Consider the following 15,396-nt stretch of genomic DNA (forward strand, 5'->3'; position numbering starts at 1 on the left):
CTCATATGGCGGCACACGGTCCAGTTACAGACCAGGCGCTTATGCGATCCAGAGCATTTACAGTTCTGCTGCGGTCTCGTCAGGTCCTCGACTCTCGCGATATATCGTTCGTATTCACGTCCTCCCGTCTGCCCGGCGACAGAACCGAAGGTAAGGTCCTAAAAGCTCGCTGTTTGAAAAATAAACCGCTGGTTTGGGACCTGCTGCAATCAGACTTTACAAAAATCTAAAAATCTACCTGTTTTCAGAATTATTTCACTCTCGTGTTTGTCTCTGAGTTTGCACGTTTTTAGCTAGCACCCCGTGCATTGTTTGCTAGCATCAGCCTTCACTTGCACATGGTTTGAATCCGTAATTTAAACTAATGAACGGAGTAACGCCGAGGATGCGATTAATGAGCTGGTCGATCACTAAAGTCATATCTATGTCCGTAACCAGAGCTGAAACAAACGTTTTACGCAACCTTTTAACAGTTAGTCTCTACACACCGTTGTTCGTTAGCAATTTGGTGCGAAAGTTAGTGGGTTAGGATTAGTTTACTTAAGTACTACGCTGTGTATACACCACAGCTGTTTTTAATCTTATTTATCTGTTGCAACCTTGTGTTTACTTTTATAGTAGTAAATACCTGAGCAAGTATTTTTAATGAATGAAAAACTTTGTTTCTTAATTTTTACCTGCATAAACAAGCATCGACAAGTAGATGTTTCAAGTTTTAAAGTGAAGCAAAAAGCAAATTAGCAGGTGACGTTTAATACGTGAATGTTGACTTTGTTTATTGGAAAACGTGATAAATACAATATGTCTTTAACTTTTTACTTTACAACGCAGACTATTTGTTATGTTTTGTATATTTTTTGACAGAGTCAGGGGGAAGATGTCTCAAGATGCAACAACCAGGACATGGCCCTTTAAGGTCCTCTATTCAGATCCACACAAGCAAAGCATCCTAAGCAAATTTGACAGGCTGAGGAAAAAGAACCTGCTGTGTGACGTTACTTTAGTCGTTGAAGAAGTGCCTTTCAAAGCCCACAAAGCCCTGCTGGCGTTAAGCAGCAACTTCTTCTCCCTCATGTTCACATCAGAGGATCACATAAGCCAGTCCACCTACAATCTGGCCGGCATGACGGCGCAGATGTTTTCTACAGTGCTGGAGTTCATCTACAACGCCCAAGTATATGTGGAGGAGAGCGTCACAGAGCAACTGCTGGCCACCGCCGCCCTCATGGAGGTCACCGACCTTGTCAAGGAGCTTACTCATCTGAAACAATCTTCTACAGGGCTTCCAAGTGAAGAGGCAAAGAAAAGCAATGCCGAGGTGCTACACATGTCGAAACGCAAAAAAGGACGGCCAAAGAAAAGCGTGACCGTGCCCGTGGCCGGGCCGCAGGTGGAGAGACGTGCACCGTGCCCCGGCTCAGAGGAGGCACAGGCTGGAAGCGTGGACAGCGAAGACGCGGAACGTGCAGGTCACCACGCGGACGCGAGCCAGGGTCGGCAGAGCAAACGCAAAATCAGGCCCCCGGTCAAGTACAGGAGTTACAAGGTGGCCGGTGACCCCACAGGAAGCAAAGAGCCTGGGAGGAGGGGCAGGAAGAGGAAGTACCCCAACACTGATGCCCAGTGTGAGGACTGCGACAAAGTGTTCAAAAACCACCTCTTTTTAAAAATCCACCAAAGAATCCACACAGGTAGTGTATTAATACACAGCAAACAATCACTGAAGACGGACCTCGTTGAACGTTCTTTGTTTTGTTTTCCCAGGAGAGAAACCGTTCCGATGCCCAGACTGTGGGAAGGGTTTCACCCAGAAACACACTCTCCTCGTCCACCAGCGCATCCACACCGGAGAGAAGCCGTTTGTTTGTACCGTCTGCTCCAAAGCTCTCTGCACCAAACATTCCCTACAGGAGCACATGAATCTCCATAAACGTAGGACGGGATTAAGTCAGCAGTCGGAAAAATGTTGTGACATCTGTTAATGAATCCTCGAATGCAAATGCTTCTCTTTGGATCTACAGGAGAGAAATCTTTCGACTGTGATAAATGCGGTAAAACCTTCACTCAGAAGAGGCAGCTTAAAAGTCATTACAGAGTTCATACAGGTGAGACTTGAGTCACTAGTTGATTTTGATGAGGTCCCTTTCAAAGTATCAGTCATGTGTTGGTTCTATTTCATCCAAAGGTAAATCACTACCAGAATGTGCTCAGTGCCATCACAAGTTCATGGACACAGCTCAGCTGAAAAAGCACCTGCGAACTCATACAGGTGAAATCTGAGGCAGATCTGTGCAGCATTCGTTTGTGTGTGCACACATTTTATCGTGTAACTAGTGGTTTGTTTGTTGCTCCAAAGGTGAGAAGCCTTTCACCTGTGAGATTTGTGGGAAATGTTTTACAGCTAAGAGCACGCTGCAGACACACATAAGGATTCACAGGTAAGAGACCTTTCTCAGTCACTGTCATTCATTCATCAGCAGCCAAAAGCAAACCATTTCTGTTAATTGTTCATTTTAATGCCTTTGACAAAAGTTAACATGTTTTTGTTTTTTGAGTTCTAAATCCAGTATCAACTGGATGGGTTTGGTAGCATTAGCCTGACTTTCTCATATGTTCCTATCATCATTCGTTGTGTATTGATATAAAGCTTGATATTCAGTGACATGTTCTTTTTTTGCAGAGGTGAGAAACCCTATGACTGCAACATCTGCAAGAAGTCTTTCTCTGACCCCAGCGCGAGAAGGCGGCATGTCGCTTCCCACTCAGGAAAGAAACCCTTCACCTGCACCTTTTGCAACCTCTCCTTCACCCGTTTGGACAATCTGAAAACACACACCAAATCCCACAGCAAGGAACGAGCTGCATCAACAGAGGCCCCGTCTGAGGCAGCCCCGGACGAGGTGCGGAACATCCTGCAGCTGCAGCAGTACCAGCTGCCGCCCAGCTCTGAGCAGGAGATCCAGCTGGTGGTGACGGCGGACGTGAACAACATTAACTTTGTGCCGGGGCAGGATCAGGAGATCAGCATCATCACCACAGACGGCGAGGCGGCGGATGCGGCTCACCCCAAAATCACCCTGCTCACCCAGCCCACAGGACACATGCAAAACGTGGCTCTGGTCGCGCAGGGCGGCGTTGTGGAGCACGGCCCTCAGATTCAGACCATCAGTATGCTGGAGGGGCAGATTATGCACCAGCCCGAGCAGATGCAGGTCATCACTCTGAGTAAAGAGGCCATGGAGCACCTACAGGCCCACCACAGAGCCCCACAGTCCAGACAGGCGATGCACCAGCCGGTCCAGCAGCTGGCCATCGCTCAGGAGACCCCGCAGGGCCCGGCGGGCCGGGAGCAGCACAACCAGGCTATTCACATCAGCAGCCAGAGCGGCCAGCCCATCTCCATCAGCCAGACCAGCGAGCAGATCTCGAGCCACCACATCCAGGGACAGACGTTTCAGATCCAGGCAGGAACCGTCTCCTACCTCTACACCACCGGGCTGCAGCAGGACAGCTGAGTGAGGGACAGGACAGAACCGCAAGACACGGGACCGACAGACAATGACAGGACAGACCTGTACTTCTGCACTTGAATAGGTCTTATGGTTAATACAGGAAAACTGCCTAATTATTACCAGTGCATCTATAATACAATATTAGCTCCAGTATGAAAATAACATAATAACAAAACAGTAAAATCATTACATGAATAAAATGTGTTTATTTATAGTTCAGTTTGCGTTTTTAGCATCAATTAGTGAATCTTTCCTGCTGGTGAGTGATCATAGTAACATTATCTCACAGGTTTGGTAACAGCGTCTCTGTGGCCAGGACACGGAGACGAGACGGATCCTGAAAGAGAAACAAAGTCTGATTGGGGTCCTGCTTCTCTAATTGCCACAGAACCTTATTTCCTTGCTTTCAATGATGGTAAATGCTAAAGTGCAGTGTATTTTGACTTCCATTAAAGTAAACAGCTGGTTGATGATTTAAAAGCAGCGTCTGGTTTGAACCTTGGTTGAACCCGGTCCTTGCGCTGGGAGCTCACTCGCAGCTTTGGCCCGGTCCAGTCTGGCGCTGAGGCGGCCCCCGGCTGTTTCTGCTCCCTGCGGTCTTGGCTCTGAGGCCAACTCCTGAGCAGCGCCGTGGTTTGAGACGCTGCCGAGCTGCAGGGCCGACGGCTGCCGACTGGCCCTGCGCAGACCTGAGCCCGAAATAGAACAGAGATGCGGCTTTGATGCTCTGCACAAGGAGGTCGACTTTTACCAGAACTGTGAGCGTCACGATGAAAAGACAAAGTTCTACTAAATGCGTTATCTATAGATTTTCAATTTACTGCTGCATTGCATGAAGTCTAGACGTGATTTGTGCTTATTACCAAGGTAGGATTCATGCTCTGTACCTGCTGAGGGGCTTCTAATGCTCAATCTGCTCACTGACAGCGTGCAATATGCTCTGCTTGGCCCTGTGATTGATACAGAGAAGACTGTGGGCAAATTGTCAAGTTAAATAATCAGAATGAGTCCAAAGAAGCGCAGACCTCGGTCCGGCTTTTACCTGGTGTAGTCGTGCACCTGGACACAGCCGCCTCCATGTCGTTGACCTGGGTCTTCAGCTTATCCACCTGCTGGAAGGCTTCCTGTTTGAGGCTTCGCTCCTGATGAAGACGTCCCCTCACCTGAATTTAAAGACGCGACAGTCATTTTGCCGCCTCATGGCACAGGCCCGTGGTCAGCGGTGCAGCCACCTGACGGATCTCCTTGGCGCTGCGTTGCCGCTGTAGCTGCTGCATCCTGCTGCCTCTGTCCAGCTGCTCGCCGAGCGCCCTCAGCTGCCGGTCTCGGTCCTCCACGTCGGCCCTCATCTGCTCCAGGCTCTGCAGTCGGTAGCTGTCCAGCTCCTGCCTGCTGCGGGCCTCCTGCGCAGACTGATGCCTGACCACCTGGAGCTCCTCTGTCTGTGAGCACACATGACCGGTGACGCACCAGCAATCCAGCGCCGCGCCTTACTGCGTAGTCCCGTGTGTGATGTGTGTACCTTCCGGCTGAGCAGGGTCTTCATGCCGCTGCATTCGGCCTGACAGTGGCTCAGCATCTGCCGGACGACGTCGAGCTCCTCCTGCAGGAAAACCACCTTCTCCTCCGACATCATCTTCACCCTGAGGGCGTCTGTGCGACTGGTAATCTCTCTCTGGACACCACACGACCAGAATCACAAGTGTAACGAGTCAAAGACAAACTACTTGCAAACTCTTGATTCATCTCCATCCATATTTTTTTCACATTTGACTTCCTGAACAGATTTGATTCCCGAATATTGAGTGTTTCATCCTGGTGCTGACCTGCTGAGCTTGAAGCAGCTGTCGATGGAGTTTCCCCTCATCGACCACCTGCCTCCATCGTCTCAAAGCCTTGAGTTTACAGAGCAGTGCGCTCAGCCGACCGTTCTCCAGGTTCAACTCGTAGATTTCTTCTTTCTATCAGACAGATACAGCACATCAATGCCGGTAGTATCTCCAGTTTTAGGGTTAAGGCTCAGACACACAGGTCAGTTTGACTGGACCTTTAACTGTGTGAGCATGAGCCCGTCGTTGTCCGTCGTGCAGCCGTACTTCTTCTTGAGCCTCATGATTCTGTCCACTCCCTGGGCTCTGATTCTGTTCACCATCTCACCCACGTCCTGCTCCATCTGCTGGTGATGCACATCAAGTCTGCCCTGGGATCCACACAGTGTGGGGAAAAGAAGATTTCAGGCAACTCATCATGTCGGAGGTCAGAATCACAGGCAAAACGAAAACAAACCCTAAAAACAAAGTTCACCTTCATCTGGATGCAGGTAGCGAAGAGCTGCCGGACCAAAGGGTCATAGCGCTCCTTAAACCGGAGACCGAGCTGCTCTTCGAGGGAACGTTTCTCTTCTTGGAGCTGAGCGACCTGAGCCTGCAGCGCTGAGATCTGCAGCATCATCCCACGGCACCACCCGGACGCCTGCGAGCAAAGTGCACAAAGCTGCTCCAAAACACTAAATTAAAGCAAGTGGGGGAGGTTTACTCACCTCTGTTTGGGAGTTTTGTGCCCGAGAGTCCCGAAGATCCTTTAAATCCTGATGTTGGAAAAGCGAGAGCGACCCACAGAATGTCAGTCATACATAAACCGTGCCGTTCGGGTGGCGATCTTCACACGTACCCGTTCCTTCTCGCGCAGCAGCTGCGTCTCCTGCTGCAGGATCTGCTCGTAGAACTGCGAGTACAGCAGGAAGCCGCGGCGCTCTCGCTCCATCACAGCGGAGCCGAGGCGGGTGAGACACTGCTGCAGGTGGTCCCGGGAGACCCTCAGCTGAAAACAAACGGTGGGATCTCATTGTCAGCTGTGTTTGAACATTGGTGAGTTTTGTAAAAGCTGATCACCGTTTATAACCTCATTTCGCTCCTGCCCCTCAGCTTCGTCAGCTCCTTCCATCAGCTGCTGGATGAACGTCTCCACCATCTGCGGCCGCTCCAGGGACACGCTGAACTTGAGCTGGGCTTTTTTCCACAGCTCTGCTCAGGAGAGCAGATTTCATCTTTACAAATGGCCCGTACAGGTGAAACGATGGCCGGCGGGAGCCCGTCACCTCCTACCTGTGGGGAGACGCGCGTCTTGTCGCGTGCGCTCTGCGACCGCCAGCGTCAGCTCTCGGCTGATCCTCCTCTGCACCTCCCGGATCATGTCGCACTCGGCGCTCTCCAGCAGCTTGTGGAGCTGAGACCAAGACGTTTCGGGTGGAGGTGAAGTTGCGTTGGAGCAGAAGGACACAGCTGAGCGCGGTTTTGTGCTTGTACCTGCCAGGTTTTCACATCCACGTCTGAAGCTCCGGGAGGAGGCAGCAACGACTGGCTGCCTGAAATCAACATGTCATAGTCTTTCTCCTTGGACATTTGTCGAGCCAGAGCTTTCATGCTGGGGAGAAAGATTTCAGCTCTGAAAAGAAAATACAACCAATTAACATTGTATGTATATATGTACTAGTGAAATATCATTCGGATGATGATGTACTTAAAGGCATCTTGATCTGATAAACTTTCACCTGTAAAGTTTCACAAACTGTTGGTACAGACTGGGCACAGTGAACACGTCTACACCCAGACTTCTTCGAGCCCAGTTCTCCTTGAACACCTGAAGCTGCTTTGTCAGTAGGAGGAAACCTTTCAGCACAGTCTGAATTCGAACTGGATCCTGAGGAGACAAGCCAGAGTTTGACACACAAGGTTTCACACGTTCTGAACTTCACACAGAAATTCATAATAGGATGTGTAAGTAGGGCCTTGTCACAACCAGGCTGGCAGTGTGGGTTCTGTACAAATCTTTGAAGATGCAATTTACTTCATCAGATTTCACATCATGCAGAAGCTCCTGTTTGTTGCCACGGAGACAAACAGGCGCTGCATCTTTTCCGCTGTTCAGGACGTCCTCCATGAGCAGCGAAACGCCCAGGATGGCGGCGTTGGCCTGCAATCTGGTGCGATCACTCAGGCCGCACAGGCAAAGCTGTAGGCATCATCATTGTATTTGGTCATAGAGGCAAAACTACGACTTGGTATAAGATATTGTATAATGTAAATAATATAGTATGTCAGGAAAAAAGTCATGTAGTTTAGTATGATGGCTAAAATATGTGTCTCACCTGCATGCAGTATTCAATGGGTGGGATGTCCCAAACTTGGAGAGGCAGGAGTCCATGACAGGCTGCAAAGCTTCTCCATGGATACAACGTCTGAGCCTGAGGGAAACGATAACAAGACGTTCTTCATCTGTGCTGCTAAGCATTATTTTCCTGCTGACATCCCAACCTGCACCGACCTGACAGCCCTGAGCCTCCAGGGGCTGAGGAACAGGCAGCGCCTGCATGTCGGTCTGAATGCTGTCACTCAGCAGAGGGAGGGCCGTCGCCAAGTTGTCACTTACACTCCGATAAGAGGCAAAGTCACCAGAAGCGAGGAATGCGTCCCTGAGCACAGGAAGACATGATGGAGGAAGCCTTCATCACCCAGACCAGTTCAGAGAGCTGGGCCTGGTGGCGCTTCTCACTCACCTGATGAGGTGCCTGACTGCAGTGTCGAACTGCAGGAGGAGGACCTGCCTGCGCAGCTGCAGCAGCCGACCCACCGACTCCGGGCTGCCGGGGTTGGACAGACCGTCCACCTGCCGCCGGAGCTCCAGCAGCTCTGCTCCTGTCACGACCAAAACCGAGAGGCACACGAGAGGTGACTCCTGGGCCGGAGCGGGCGGTGGGCGCTTCCTTACCAACGGACCCACGTACCGATGCCTTCGCTGCCTCCCCAGTCGGCTGCGGGATGCGAGCACGGTGCACGCTGCCTGCTCCTGCAGCCGTAGCAGCTTTCAGTGTTTCCGAGTCTAGAGAAACTAACTAGGTAATGAACAATGTCATGAAGACCTGAGACGATGAGTAGAGTGTGGTGCAGGGCCTCAGCACACGCCTGGTACCGGAGCAAAAAGGGGAAATGCAATTTTAGTTAGGATTTAGACACTGGGAATTAAATAAGTAGATTAACAGGTGCCACATTGTAGCTTATATTAAATGAACAAACAACAGATAAACATCAGCTCTGTGGTTCACCACTGCATTCAGAATCAGCAGCAGCCTTTAGAGCTTTTAGCCGAAAGCAGCTGACTTTCTCGCGTGCTGCGCTGCCGTATTAATAGCGTCAGACTAACGGTCTCACCGAAGCGTCTTGGGTTTTGAACATGCGAAGCACTTGCGAGAAGTGGGGGATGAACCACAGGTTGAGAAGAGTCCTGCCGTCGTCAGACACGAGCTGCTGCGGCCGACGCTGGAACGTCCTGTTTGAGAAAAAAAAAAAAAAAAAAACTCAACCAAGTGTTTATGGGCCAGCGCTCGCATTAACAAGTGGAGGTGGAAGGTACTTGAACCTGGCATTGGGTTCCGCTCCTGAATCCGGAGCATCTGTGGTTGTGCCGGCTCGGCCGACCACGAAGTGGGACTGACGAATGGAGGGGACGCGGTCCAGAAGCGACATGAGGCTGTAGTGATATGCAACGATCTGCGCTCTCACGCAATGCAGCGAAACCCGCGTGGTCAACCTGGAAACGGCAGACGCACAACTAGCAACATCTGCTCCTCCACACAAACAGGTTCAGGAGAAGGACACGGATCGCACGCATACTTCTTGGCAAACTCGATGATGACCCTCCTTTTCACCTCTGCTGCTTCCTCCTGAGGACAGAGAGAGTTTTACTTCACGCGCAGCCAGTCAGTCGATCCGAGCGACCGCGGGGAACTCACCGGCGTTTTCAGAACCCGTCTCTTCTCCATAAACGAGTCCAGCATCTCGTCACGCACGCCCACTTTCTCCAGCTGGACGGAGAGAAAGGCCTCAGACAGCCTGGAAACGCAAACAGGACTCTGTTCATTAAAGGGCCTGAACTAAAACGCTGTAAGTCACCACAGGTTCTGCGGGTGAAGGTTCTGTACCTCTCTTTTGTGCTGGTGGGAAATGCTGCGTCCACGCTTCCTGCCCAGTAGCAGAGCGACGCCAGCTTCACGGCGCTGATCAGGGCGTTCTTCTGTGCCACCTGACAGGCCAGCGTCACGCGGAGGTTCTGGACGCTCTGTTCGTTCATGAGCTGTTAAGACACAAGAATAGGAGGAGGAGCTGCTCCACGTTGTCTAATAAGAGTCGTTCCCAACGTACGTGGACGACGGCCTCCTCGGAGCTGAAGCTGAAGCGCCCGATCTGCTCCTCGTCCAGCTCCTGGACGCTCAGAGGCAGGTGGGACGGGGCGAATCTGCGGCAGAGGTGGCGTTAGACTGGGACCGCGCATGAACAGAGGCAGCAGCGGGCGGCCAAAGCGCAGACGGACCTGTCCACAGAGCTGTCCTCCTCCTGCACGGCTGTGAAGAAGGCGGGACTCCGCTCCGCCTGCGTTCTCTGCTCGGCCGCGTCAAACGGCACCGGCCGCATGTGGAGGTGGAACTCGCCGAAGCCGAGCTCCGAGGCCACGCTTCTGTACAACCTGGAAATAAGCGACAGAAACGCTCAACATCTGGATGTGCGCATGTGATATAAACACGGCATTCCTGACACTATGACGCGCTACGAGCAACGAGCGCAGAAGAATGTGACGGATTCACCTGCGTAATGAGACCCAGGGTTTATTTTAACCTGCAAACTGGACCCGGTTTCTGATAAATATACAAGCCTGGGGCCCTGCAGAATGCCCCTCCACCCTGGTGTGAGCGTTCCCTTAACTGAGCCAGATGTGCCGTCTCTGAGGCCGACTCCAGCAGCCGGTGGCGCACGGTGACCAGCTCCAGCAGCCTGGACAGAGCTCGCACCGCAGGCGCTCGGGCCTCATTCCCCCGCTTCACGTCCTCCTCCTCTGCAGACGCCGACGTCAGCCCCACCTTCTGCACCAAAAACGGGTCTTCGATGAACAGATCTGAGAACAGCTAAGGGTAAAGGACAGACTTAGATGCGTCATTATTCTACATGAATGGATGTGAATGAGATCCTGAGGGCTGAAGAACCCACATCCTTCTGTACTTGGGAGCTGTAGGAGCTGCCGAGCGGCGCCAGGCTGCTCCAGCTGTGCAGCGCCCGCTGCAGGAGCTTCTGTCTCAGAGTCAGTTTCTCAGAGACGCCGGTGGCTCGGTGCAGCTGGCAGAGCTGAGCGTGAGCCTGGGCTAAACCGTGATAGACAGCGGAGGCCAGGCGGAGGGAGGGGTGGAGCTCCAGGAGGAAGACGCTCGTCAGTGCAGGGCTACGAGGACGAAGGAGAAGGAAAGCTCAACAATGTTAAAGTAAAAACACAGAATCCAGTTGGACCGTCTGATGTTTTCTTGCCTGCTGCCTCCAAGTGAGACCAGGTGTTTGGGAACGTAGTTCGGTGGAAGGCCATAGTGCTGAATGGAGCCCTTACTGTCATCTCTCCAGATGCGTTGGAGGTACCGTCGCTGCTGTTCAATCTGATCAAGCACAATGTCACAACGCGAAGGGACGGAAAAGACTAAACACGTAGGGGGACGTTTCTCTTCACCTGCTTGTCCAGAATGCCTTTGATGAGCTGCCTGTGGCTTTGCAGGCAGCTTATCTCGGCCCTGTAGGCGCCGACGAAATAGTCCTGGTGCAGGTCCAGCTGTGGCCGGCTGTGCATGATGTCGGTGATGACCCCAGCCAACGTGAACCTCTCCTCCGCTCCTGCTGTGTGCTGGTAGGCTTCGTAGTAGCAATTCAAGAGCTGGAGAAAACAAAAATGACTCATTCAAATATATAAATAGCTGAGTAAATATACCAGTGATTTTATTTGGTGCCTTCTTTATTCGTCTTTATTCATCACTACCTGCACTTTGCTCTCCAAAAACTCTGCCTCGCACGTCCACAGGTCGAGAAGCACTGCAACGCGGTCGATTTCTGCCGCCATCGCGCTCTCAGGTTTCCCAATGGTCGCAATCGCGCTCCTCTGGATGAAGTGCGAACCGACGAGCAGCAGCTCGCTCCGCAGCCCCTCCAGGTCCTGCAGCGCCGCGTCGTACACGATGTAGAACCCCCTGTGGTCCTGGGTGTGGATGAGCTGCTCCTCGGAGCTGTAGAAGTCGTGAAGGTTCTCCACCTCTGGGAACTCCATGAACTCGGAGCAGTGGACCTGGGACAAACGGTAAAGGAGTCGCTCACAGGGAGAGGCCGAGTGCGGGAGGCTTCTGTGGACGCGAGCCTACCCTGTAGTCCACGGGGGTGTTGTGGCTGTACTGCAGCGAACCCAGACCTCCAGCCTCTCCTCGTCCTCCTCTGGCAGCGTTCATCCAGCCCGATTCCTCCGCAGAGCTGCACAGCTCCTGTTCCTGCAGCTTGAGCCCGGCCAGGTCAAAGGTCAAGGTCCTCTCAACGGAGCGCAGGTAGTTCAACAGCCCAAGGGAAATGCGCTGCGGGTGCAGACAGATCATCGGCGAGCGCTCCGGGAGGCGTTCTAGCCATTTAATCATTTACTAGCGGTCTCATAACGCGCGTCACCTGGAGCTGCCTGAGTTTGAGATGACGCAGGTAAGTCAGGGACAGATAGGCTCCAGTGGTGACAGTGGGATCCACGGTTCCTTCCTCCAAGCTGTCATCCAGACCCAGGAGGTGAAGGCTGGCCTCCAGAGAATAGCTGTGGTTTATGGAGGCAGCAGAGGCACCGGGATCAGGAGGTGATGGAATGGGTTCAACATAGATTCAGGCTTTACCTTTTGCTCGTTGCAGCTGACGTTTGACTCCTCGTACTCCTTTTATCCCATCCCCCTCTGTCTCTGGGTGCAGCTGATTGATCACGCACTTCCTGCAACACACACTTCTCACACTTTACTACTCGGCCCGACTGAGAGCGCTGCAGGGCAGGACTCCGGCTCATACATGCCTGAGTCGAACTAGCGGCGCCGTAAACTCCGGTCCAGATCTCAGAGGCGTTCCGTCGTTTGGTGCTCGGAGCGTCCGGTGCAGCCTGAGAGCCGGCGACGCGAGCAGCGCGCTCCTTCAGAACCGCGGCGACGCGCATCAGCTGCGGCGCCTGATCGGACGCGACACCAACAAAGAAGAGTCAACGCGTGACAGGAGGGGATGTGAACAGACGGGCTTCACTTGCGGCACCTGAGTGAAGCCGCAGTGCAGCTTCAGCAGCTCGTCCACGCATTTCTGCTCCTTCAGCCTCACGATGAGCTTCTGCTGCCACGGATCCCGTCTGGGTTTCACCTAAAAGCAGCATCCAGAAGCACAAACTGAGACGAGCATGTAAAACACAGGGTGGATCCCAGCGTCTGAGCCCAACCTGGATGAAGGGGATCCAGCTGGCCTCCGCCTTCACGGCCATGCTCGGGCTCGTCCGGCCCCACTGGGCCTCCTTGGATTCGGTGCCGTCGCGCGGAGGAAACGTCTTCATCTGCTCCTGTTGCCTGAAAATGGCTCGAAACTCCCTCCACACGACGCTGAACAGCTCCATCTCATCCGCACTGGTCCTGAGTCTGGTGACGTCGTAGGGGAGGTGGAAGAAGGCGATGAGGGACGTCAGCTCAGGAAGAAACTCCTCCAGGTGAACGGCGTGAAAGGGAACATCATCAGCCAGACCTGAAAGAAGGGACTTGGTTAATATTGGGTTGGATGTTCGTGATCTCCAGAGGATAGACCTTAATTAAAGCTCCTTGTCTGATCCTACTGCCAGGTCATAATCCTTTCAGGCATTTGAAGATTTTCTTTTCTGTGACTAGTTGACAGATGACATTTCACAGTTTAAGCATCAAAACCTTTATCCTGACAAAATGCCGCCAGACTTGAGTGCTTTGACCTTTCAGTCAAGACCCATCGACGAGTAGACGTTCTGTAACAGACGGACGAACATTCGAATAATAGAGAAACGTTTCCTCTTCTCCCTCATTATCTAATCATCCGATTATCTAACGAACAGATGGCATCGAAATTTGCGCAGCACATTTCTGCTCCACTTGGGAGAAAGACTTTTCATTAAAACGCCCCCCCCCCCGTCCGGTCTGTCCTCCACCACCGCCCACCACCCAAACGTGAACGTTTGAAGCCAGGACGCTAAGAGCGACACACAAATGAAAAGAAGACGTTGCTGCAGTAGTTGTACTTAGTTGTTAGAGTCGCTCTCACCTCGTTGAGGCTGAGGTGACGTCTCCTTCATTACTGTTGGCAGAGAATCTTCATCCTTCCTTTCTCCCGCTGGTATATAGTGCAGCACCTAACAACAACAACTTCAGCATGAATAAAGGAATAGTGATGAATATAAAATGGTCTGGAGAGATCTTTTACCCTGAGGAAACTGTGAACGGTCTGGAGTGAGTGCAGGTGGCAGACGAGCCACCGGAGGTAAAGGGCCACGTCGGCCTCGGTGAGCTGGTCGGCACCGCTCCCTCGGCCGCTCAGCAGCTTCTCTCTGCTCGTCGACAGCCTGCGGGCTCTCTGCACGGCGTCCTCGTGCTCGCTCGCCATGTACGACAGCTGATCCTGAACGGAGGAGGCTGCCGCATCAGCCTCTCTGTGATGTCACGTTCATATATTCATGCGATTCTTATTACTCTCACTGACTGTGGTTGTTCATGTTGTCACCTTGTAATGAGGATAAAGCTTCTCAATGACGCTGGAGTGGCGGCAAAATCTCCTCCATCTCAGCATGAGCAGATACTTCATCTGAGCCAAGTGGTACGATCGGTCTGCAAAGAACTGGTGAACACAGGCCTAATTGGTTAATTGAGCCGGAGAACCGCTCCCTCGGGTTCTCGGGTTCTGCCGTCCCCACCTGGTGCAGCAGGGCAGCCAGGCTGTCAGGCGAGTACTCTGGAGCCAGGCAGCTCTCCAGCTCTCTCTGCATCACGTCGGCCTGAGAGCGAGCCGGCAGCGCCGCAGCCACCTGCAACCAGGAGGTCACGCAAGGCAGGAGGTCAGCGGCGTGAAGCCATTTCCTGACTCACACTTTCATAAAGTCCTTCCTTTTCCTGTTCTTCAGCACAAGATGAGCTCCAGTCTCACCTGAAGGGCTCTCGCCAGCGCACGTTCTCTCTCCGCACGGAATGAGGCCAGATCTTTTGGAGGTGGAACCGAGCTGGAACAGGGCGATTTATGCAAATATGCTTATAGTTTTATATAAACACGTGCATGAATACAAAATGTAATAAGTGTATTTCCAACAGACACCAGATAAAAAGGGCCAATAGAGGGTTTTCTGGAAATTAGGATCAAATTGAATTACTTGCAGAGGTGAACTCATTTTCCCACCTGTATGACTTGGAGCCCTCCGATCGCCGAGAGAATCCACTCTCCTCGATTTCCACCCTGAGCGCCGAGAGTTGCCGCGACAGCTCCGCTTCCATCTGCTCCACTTTGGCAGAGGAGGGAACTCTGTACGCGTCACACATCGCAGGCCTTAAACGCCTCTTTCTAGACCGACACACTGAGGAGCCCACATTAAAAGGAAGCAAAAATACCCCTTCTTTAGTCCGGCCAAATCTCTGCCTCCGTACTGACTTGTTGTGGCGTCTCCATGGAGACGGACATCCACGCAGTCCGGTTTCCTCTTCTGCATCTGAGCAGTGACCACGTTTGACCTATAGAGGGCGATCATGTCTCACTACAGCCTTCCTGTTACTGCAAGATAATAAATAGAACATAATGACCTCACTGCTACTGAACAGTGTATCCTCAACTAGTTCCACTTTATGACACACATTACAAAATTAATTTCATCACGTACCTCAGAATTCACAACCGCTGCAACCAAAACCCTTGACTGAACCCCAGTGGGCCCAGTCCTCCTGGATACAGCCCATGATTGGTTCTTGGCTCAAGATGTGATTGTCCAATAGCAAATCACCTGCAGAGTCACGTCTGCAGCTGTG

At 52.3% G+C, this 15,396-nt stretch overlaps 2 protein-coding genes across 6 annotated transcripts; one reads left to right on the forward strand and one right to left on the reverse strand.

The window, feature by feature from the left end:
• Positions 1 to 8: 8 nt before the first annotated feature.
• zbtb24 (zinc finger and BTB domain containing 24) lies at positions 9 to 4,006 on the forward strand. 3 transcript variants are annotated; one of them, XM_055505981.1, is made up of 8 exons: positions 25 to 150; positions 865 to 1,691; positions 1,765 to 1,932; positions 2,022 to 2,105; positions 2,186 to 2,269; positions 2,357 to 2,438; positions 2,681 to 3,464; positions 3,802 to 4,006. In XM_055505981.1, the coding sequence occupies exons 2-8, from the start codon at positions 878 to 880 to the stop codon at positions 3,808 to 3,810; spliced, it is 2,025 nt and encodes a 674-aa protein (XP_055361956.1). In that variant the 5' UTR covers positions 25 to 150; positions 865 to 877; the 3' UTR covers positions 3,811 to 4,006. The 3 variants fall into 3 exon arrangements, with proteins under 3 accessions (XP_028995190.1, XP_055361956.1, XP_028995189.1); XM_029139357.3 differs by lacking the exon at positions 3,802 to 4,006 and having other exon boundaries at positions 9 to 150; positions 2,681 to 3,726; XM_029139356.3 differs by lacking the exons at positions 25 to 150; positions 3,802 to 4,006 and adding an exon at positions 175 to 744 and having other exon boundaries at positions 2,681 to 3,726.
• si:ch73-242m19.1 (uncharacterized) lies at positions 3,699 to 15,383 on the reverse strand. Of its 3 annotated transcripts, XM_055505968.1 has the most exons (45): positions 15,252 to 15,383; positions 14,777 to 15,145; positions 14,531 to 14,603; positions 14,301 to 14,411; positions 14,111 to 14,224; positions 13,814 to 14,008; positions 13,655 to 13,742; positions 12,816 to 13,111; positions 12,638 to 12,739; positions 12,408 to 12,557; positions 12,238 to 12,329; positions 12,026 to 12,161; positions 11,734 to 11,937; positions 11,358 to 11,660; positions 11,055 to 11,255; positions 10,862 to 10,983; positions 10,550 to 10,778; positions 10,268 to 10,467; positions 9,879 to 10,031; positions 9,710 to 9,803; positions 9,490 to 9,641; positions 9,301 to 9,400; positions 9,182 to 9,231; positions 8,928 to 9,098; positions 8,720 to 8,837; positions 8,296 to 8,473; positions 8,068 to 8,206; positions 7,836 to 7,983; positions 7,660 to 7,755; positions 7,359 to 7,523; positions 7,063 to 7,211; positions 6,818 to 6,956; positions 6,617 to 6,737; positions 6,414 to 6,535; positions 6,183 to 6,332; positions 6,052 to 6,099; positions 5,817 to 5,984; positions 5,560 to 5,712; positions 5,339 to 5,473; positions 5,035 to 5,187; positions 4,745 to 4,954; positions 4,555 to 4,675; positions 4,400 to 4,462; positions 4,011 to 4,201; positions 3,699 to 3,849 (listed from the first exon to the last, which is right to left on the reverse strand). In XM_055505968.1, exons 2-45 carry the CDS (start codon positions 14,914 to 14,916, stop codon positions 3,796 to 3,798), a joined length of 6,297 nt encoding a protein of 2,098 aa, XP_055361943.1. In that variant the 5' UTR covers positions 14,917 to 15,145; positions 15,252 to 15,383; the 3' UTR covers positions 3,699 to 3,795. The 3 variants fall into 3 exon arrangements, 2 of the variants coding, with proteins under 2 accessions (XP_055361943.1, XP_055361944.1); XM_055505969.1 differs by lacking the exons at positions 14,301 to 14,411; positions 14,531 to 14,603; positions 14,777 to 15,145; positions 15,252 to 15,383 and having other exon boundaries at positions 6,183 to 6,334; positions 6,413 to 6,535; positions 13,814 to 14,039; positions 14,111 to 14,213; XR_008693732.1 differs by lacking the exons at positions 3,699 to 3,849; positions 4,011 to 4,201; positions 4,400 to 4,462; positions 4,555 to 4,675; positions 4,745 to 4,954 and having other exon boundaries at positions 5,050 to 5,187; positions 5,609 to 5,712; positions 6,183 to 6,334; positions 6,413 to 6,535.
• Between the last annotated feature and the right edge of the window lie 13 nt (positions 15,384 to 15,396).

Source organism: Betta splendens, chromosome 22 (assembly GCF_900634795.4).
Source record: "Betta splendens chromosome 22, fBetSpl5.4, whole genome shotgun sequence".
Taxonomy (NCBI): domain Eukaryota; kingdom Metazoa; phylum Chordata; class Actinopteri; order Anabantiformes; family Osphronemidae; genus Betta; species Betta splendens.

Excerpts from the sequence above, each read along its gene's own strand:
- zbtb24 (XM_029139357.3), top strand. The coding sequence starts at position 878 with ATGTCTCAAGATGCAACAACCAGGACATGGCCCTTTAAGGTCCTCTAT. Across the intron at positions 1,933-2,021 it reads GCACATGAATCTCCATAAAC|GAGAGAAATCTTTCGACTGT; the intron begins GTAGGACGGGAT and ends TTGGATCTACAG. Across the intron at positions 2,270-2,356 it reads GCACCTGCGAACTCATACAG|GTGAGAAGCCTTTCACCTGT; the intron begins GTGAAATCTGAG and ends GTTGCTCCAAAG.
- si:ch73-242m19.1 (XM_055505968.1), bottom strand. The coding sequence starts at position 14,916 with ATGTGTGACGCGTACAGAGTTCCCTCCTCTGCCAAAGTGGAGCAGATG. Across the intron at positions 11,938-12,025 it reads TCAAACTCAGGCAGCTCCAG|CGCATTTCCCTTGGGCTGTT; the intron begins GTGACGCGCGTT and ends CTGCACCCGCAG. Across the intron at positions 6,100-6,182 it reads TGCTGCGCGAGAAGGAACGG|GATTTAAAGGATCTTCGGGA; the intron begins GTACGTGTGAAG and ends TTCCAACATCAG.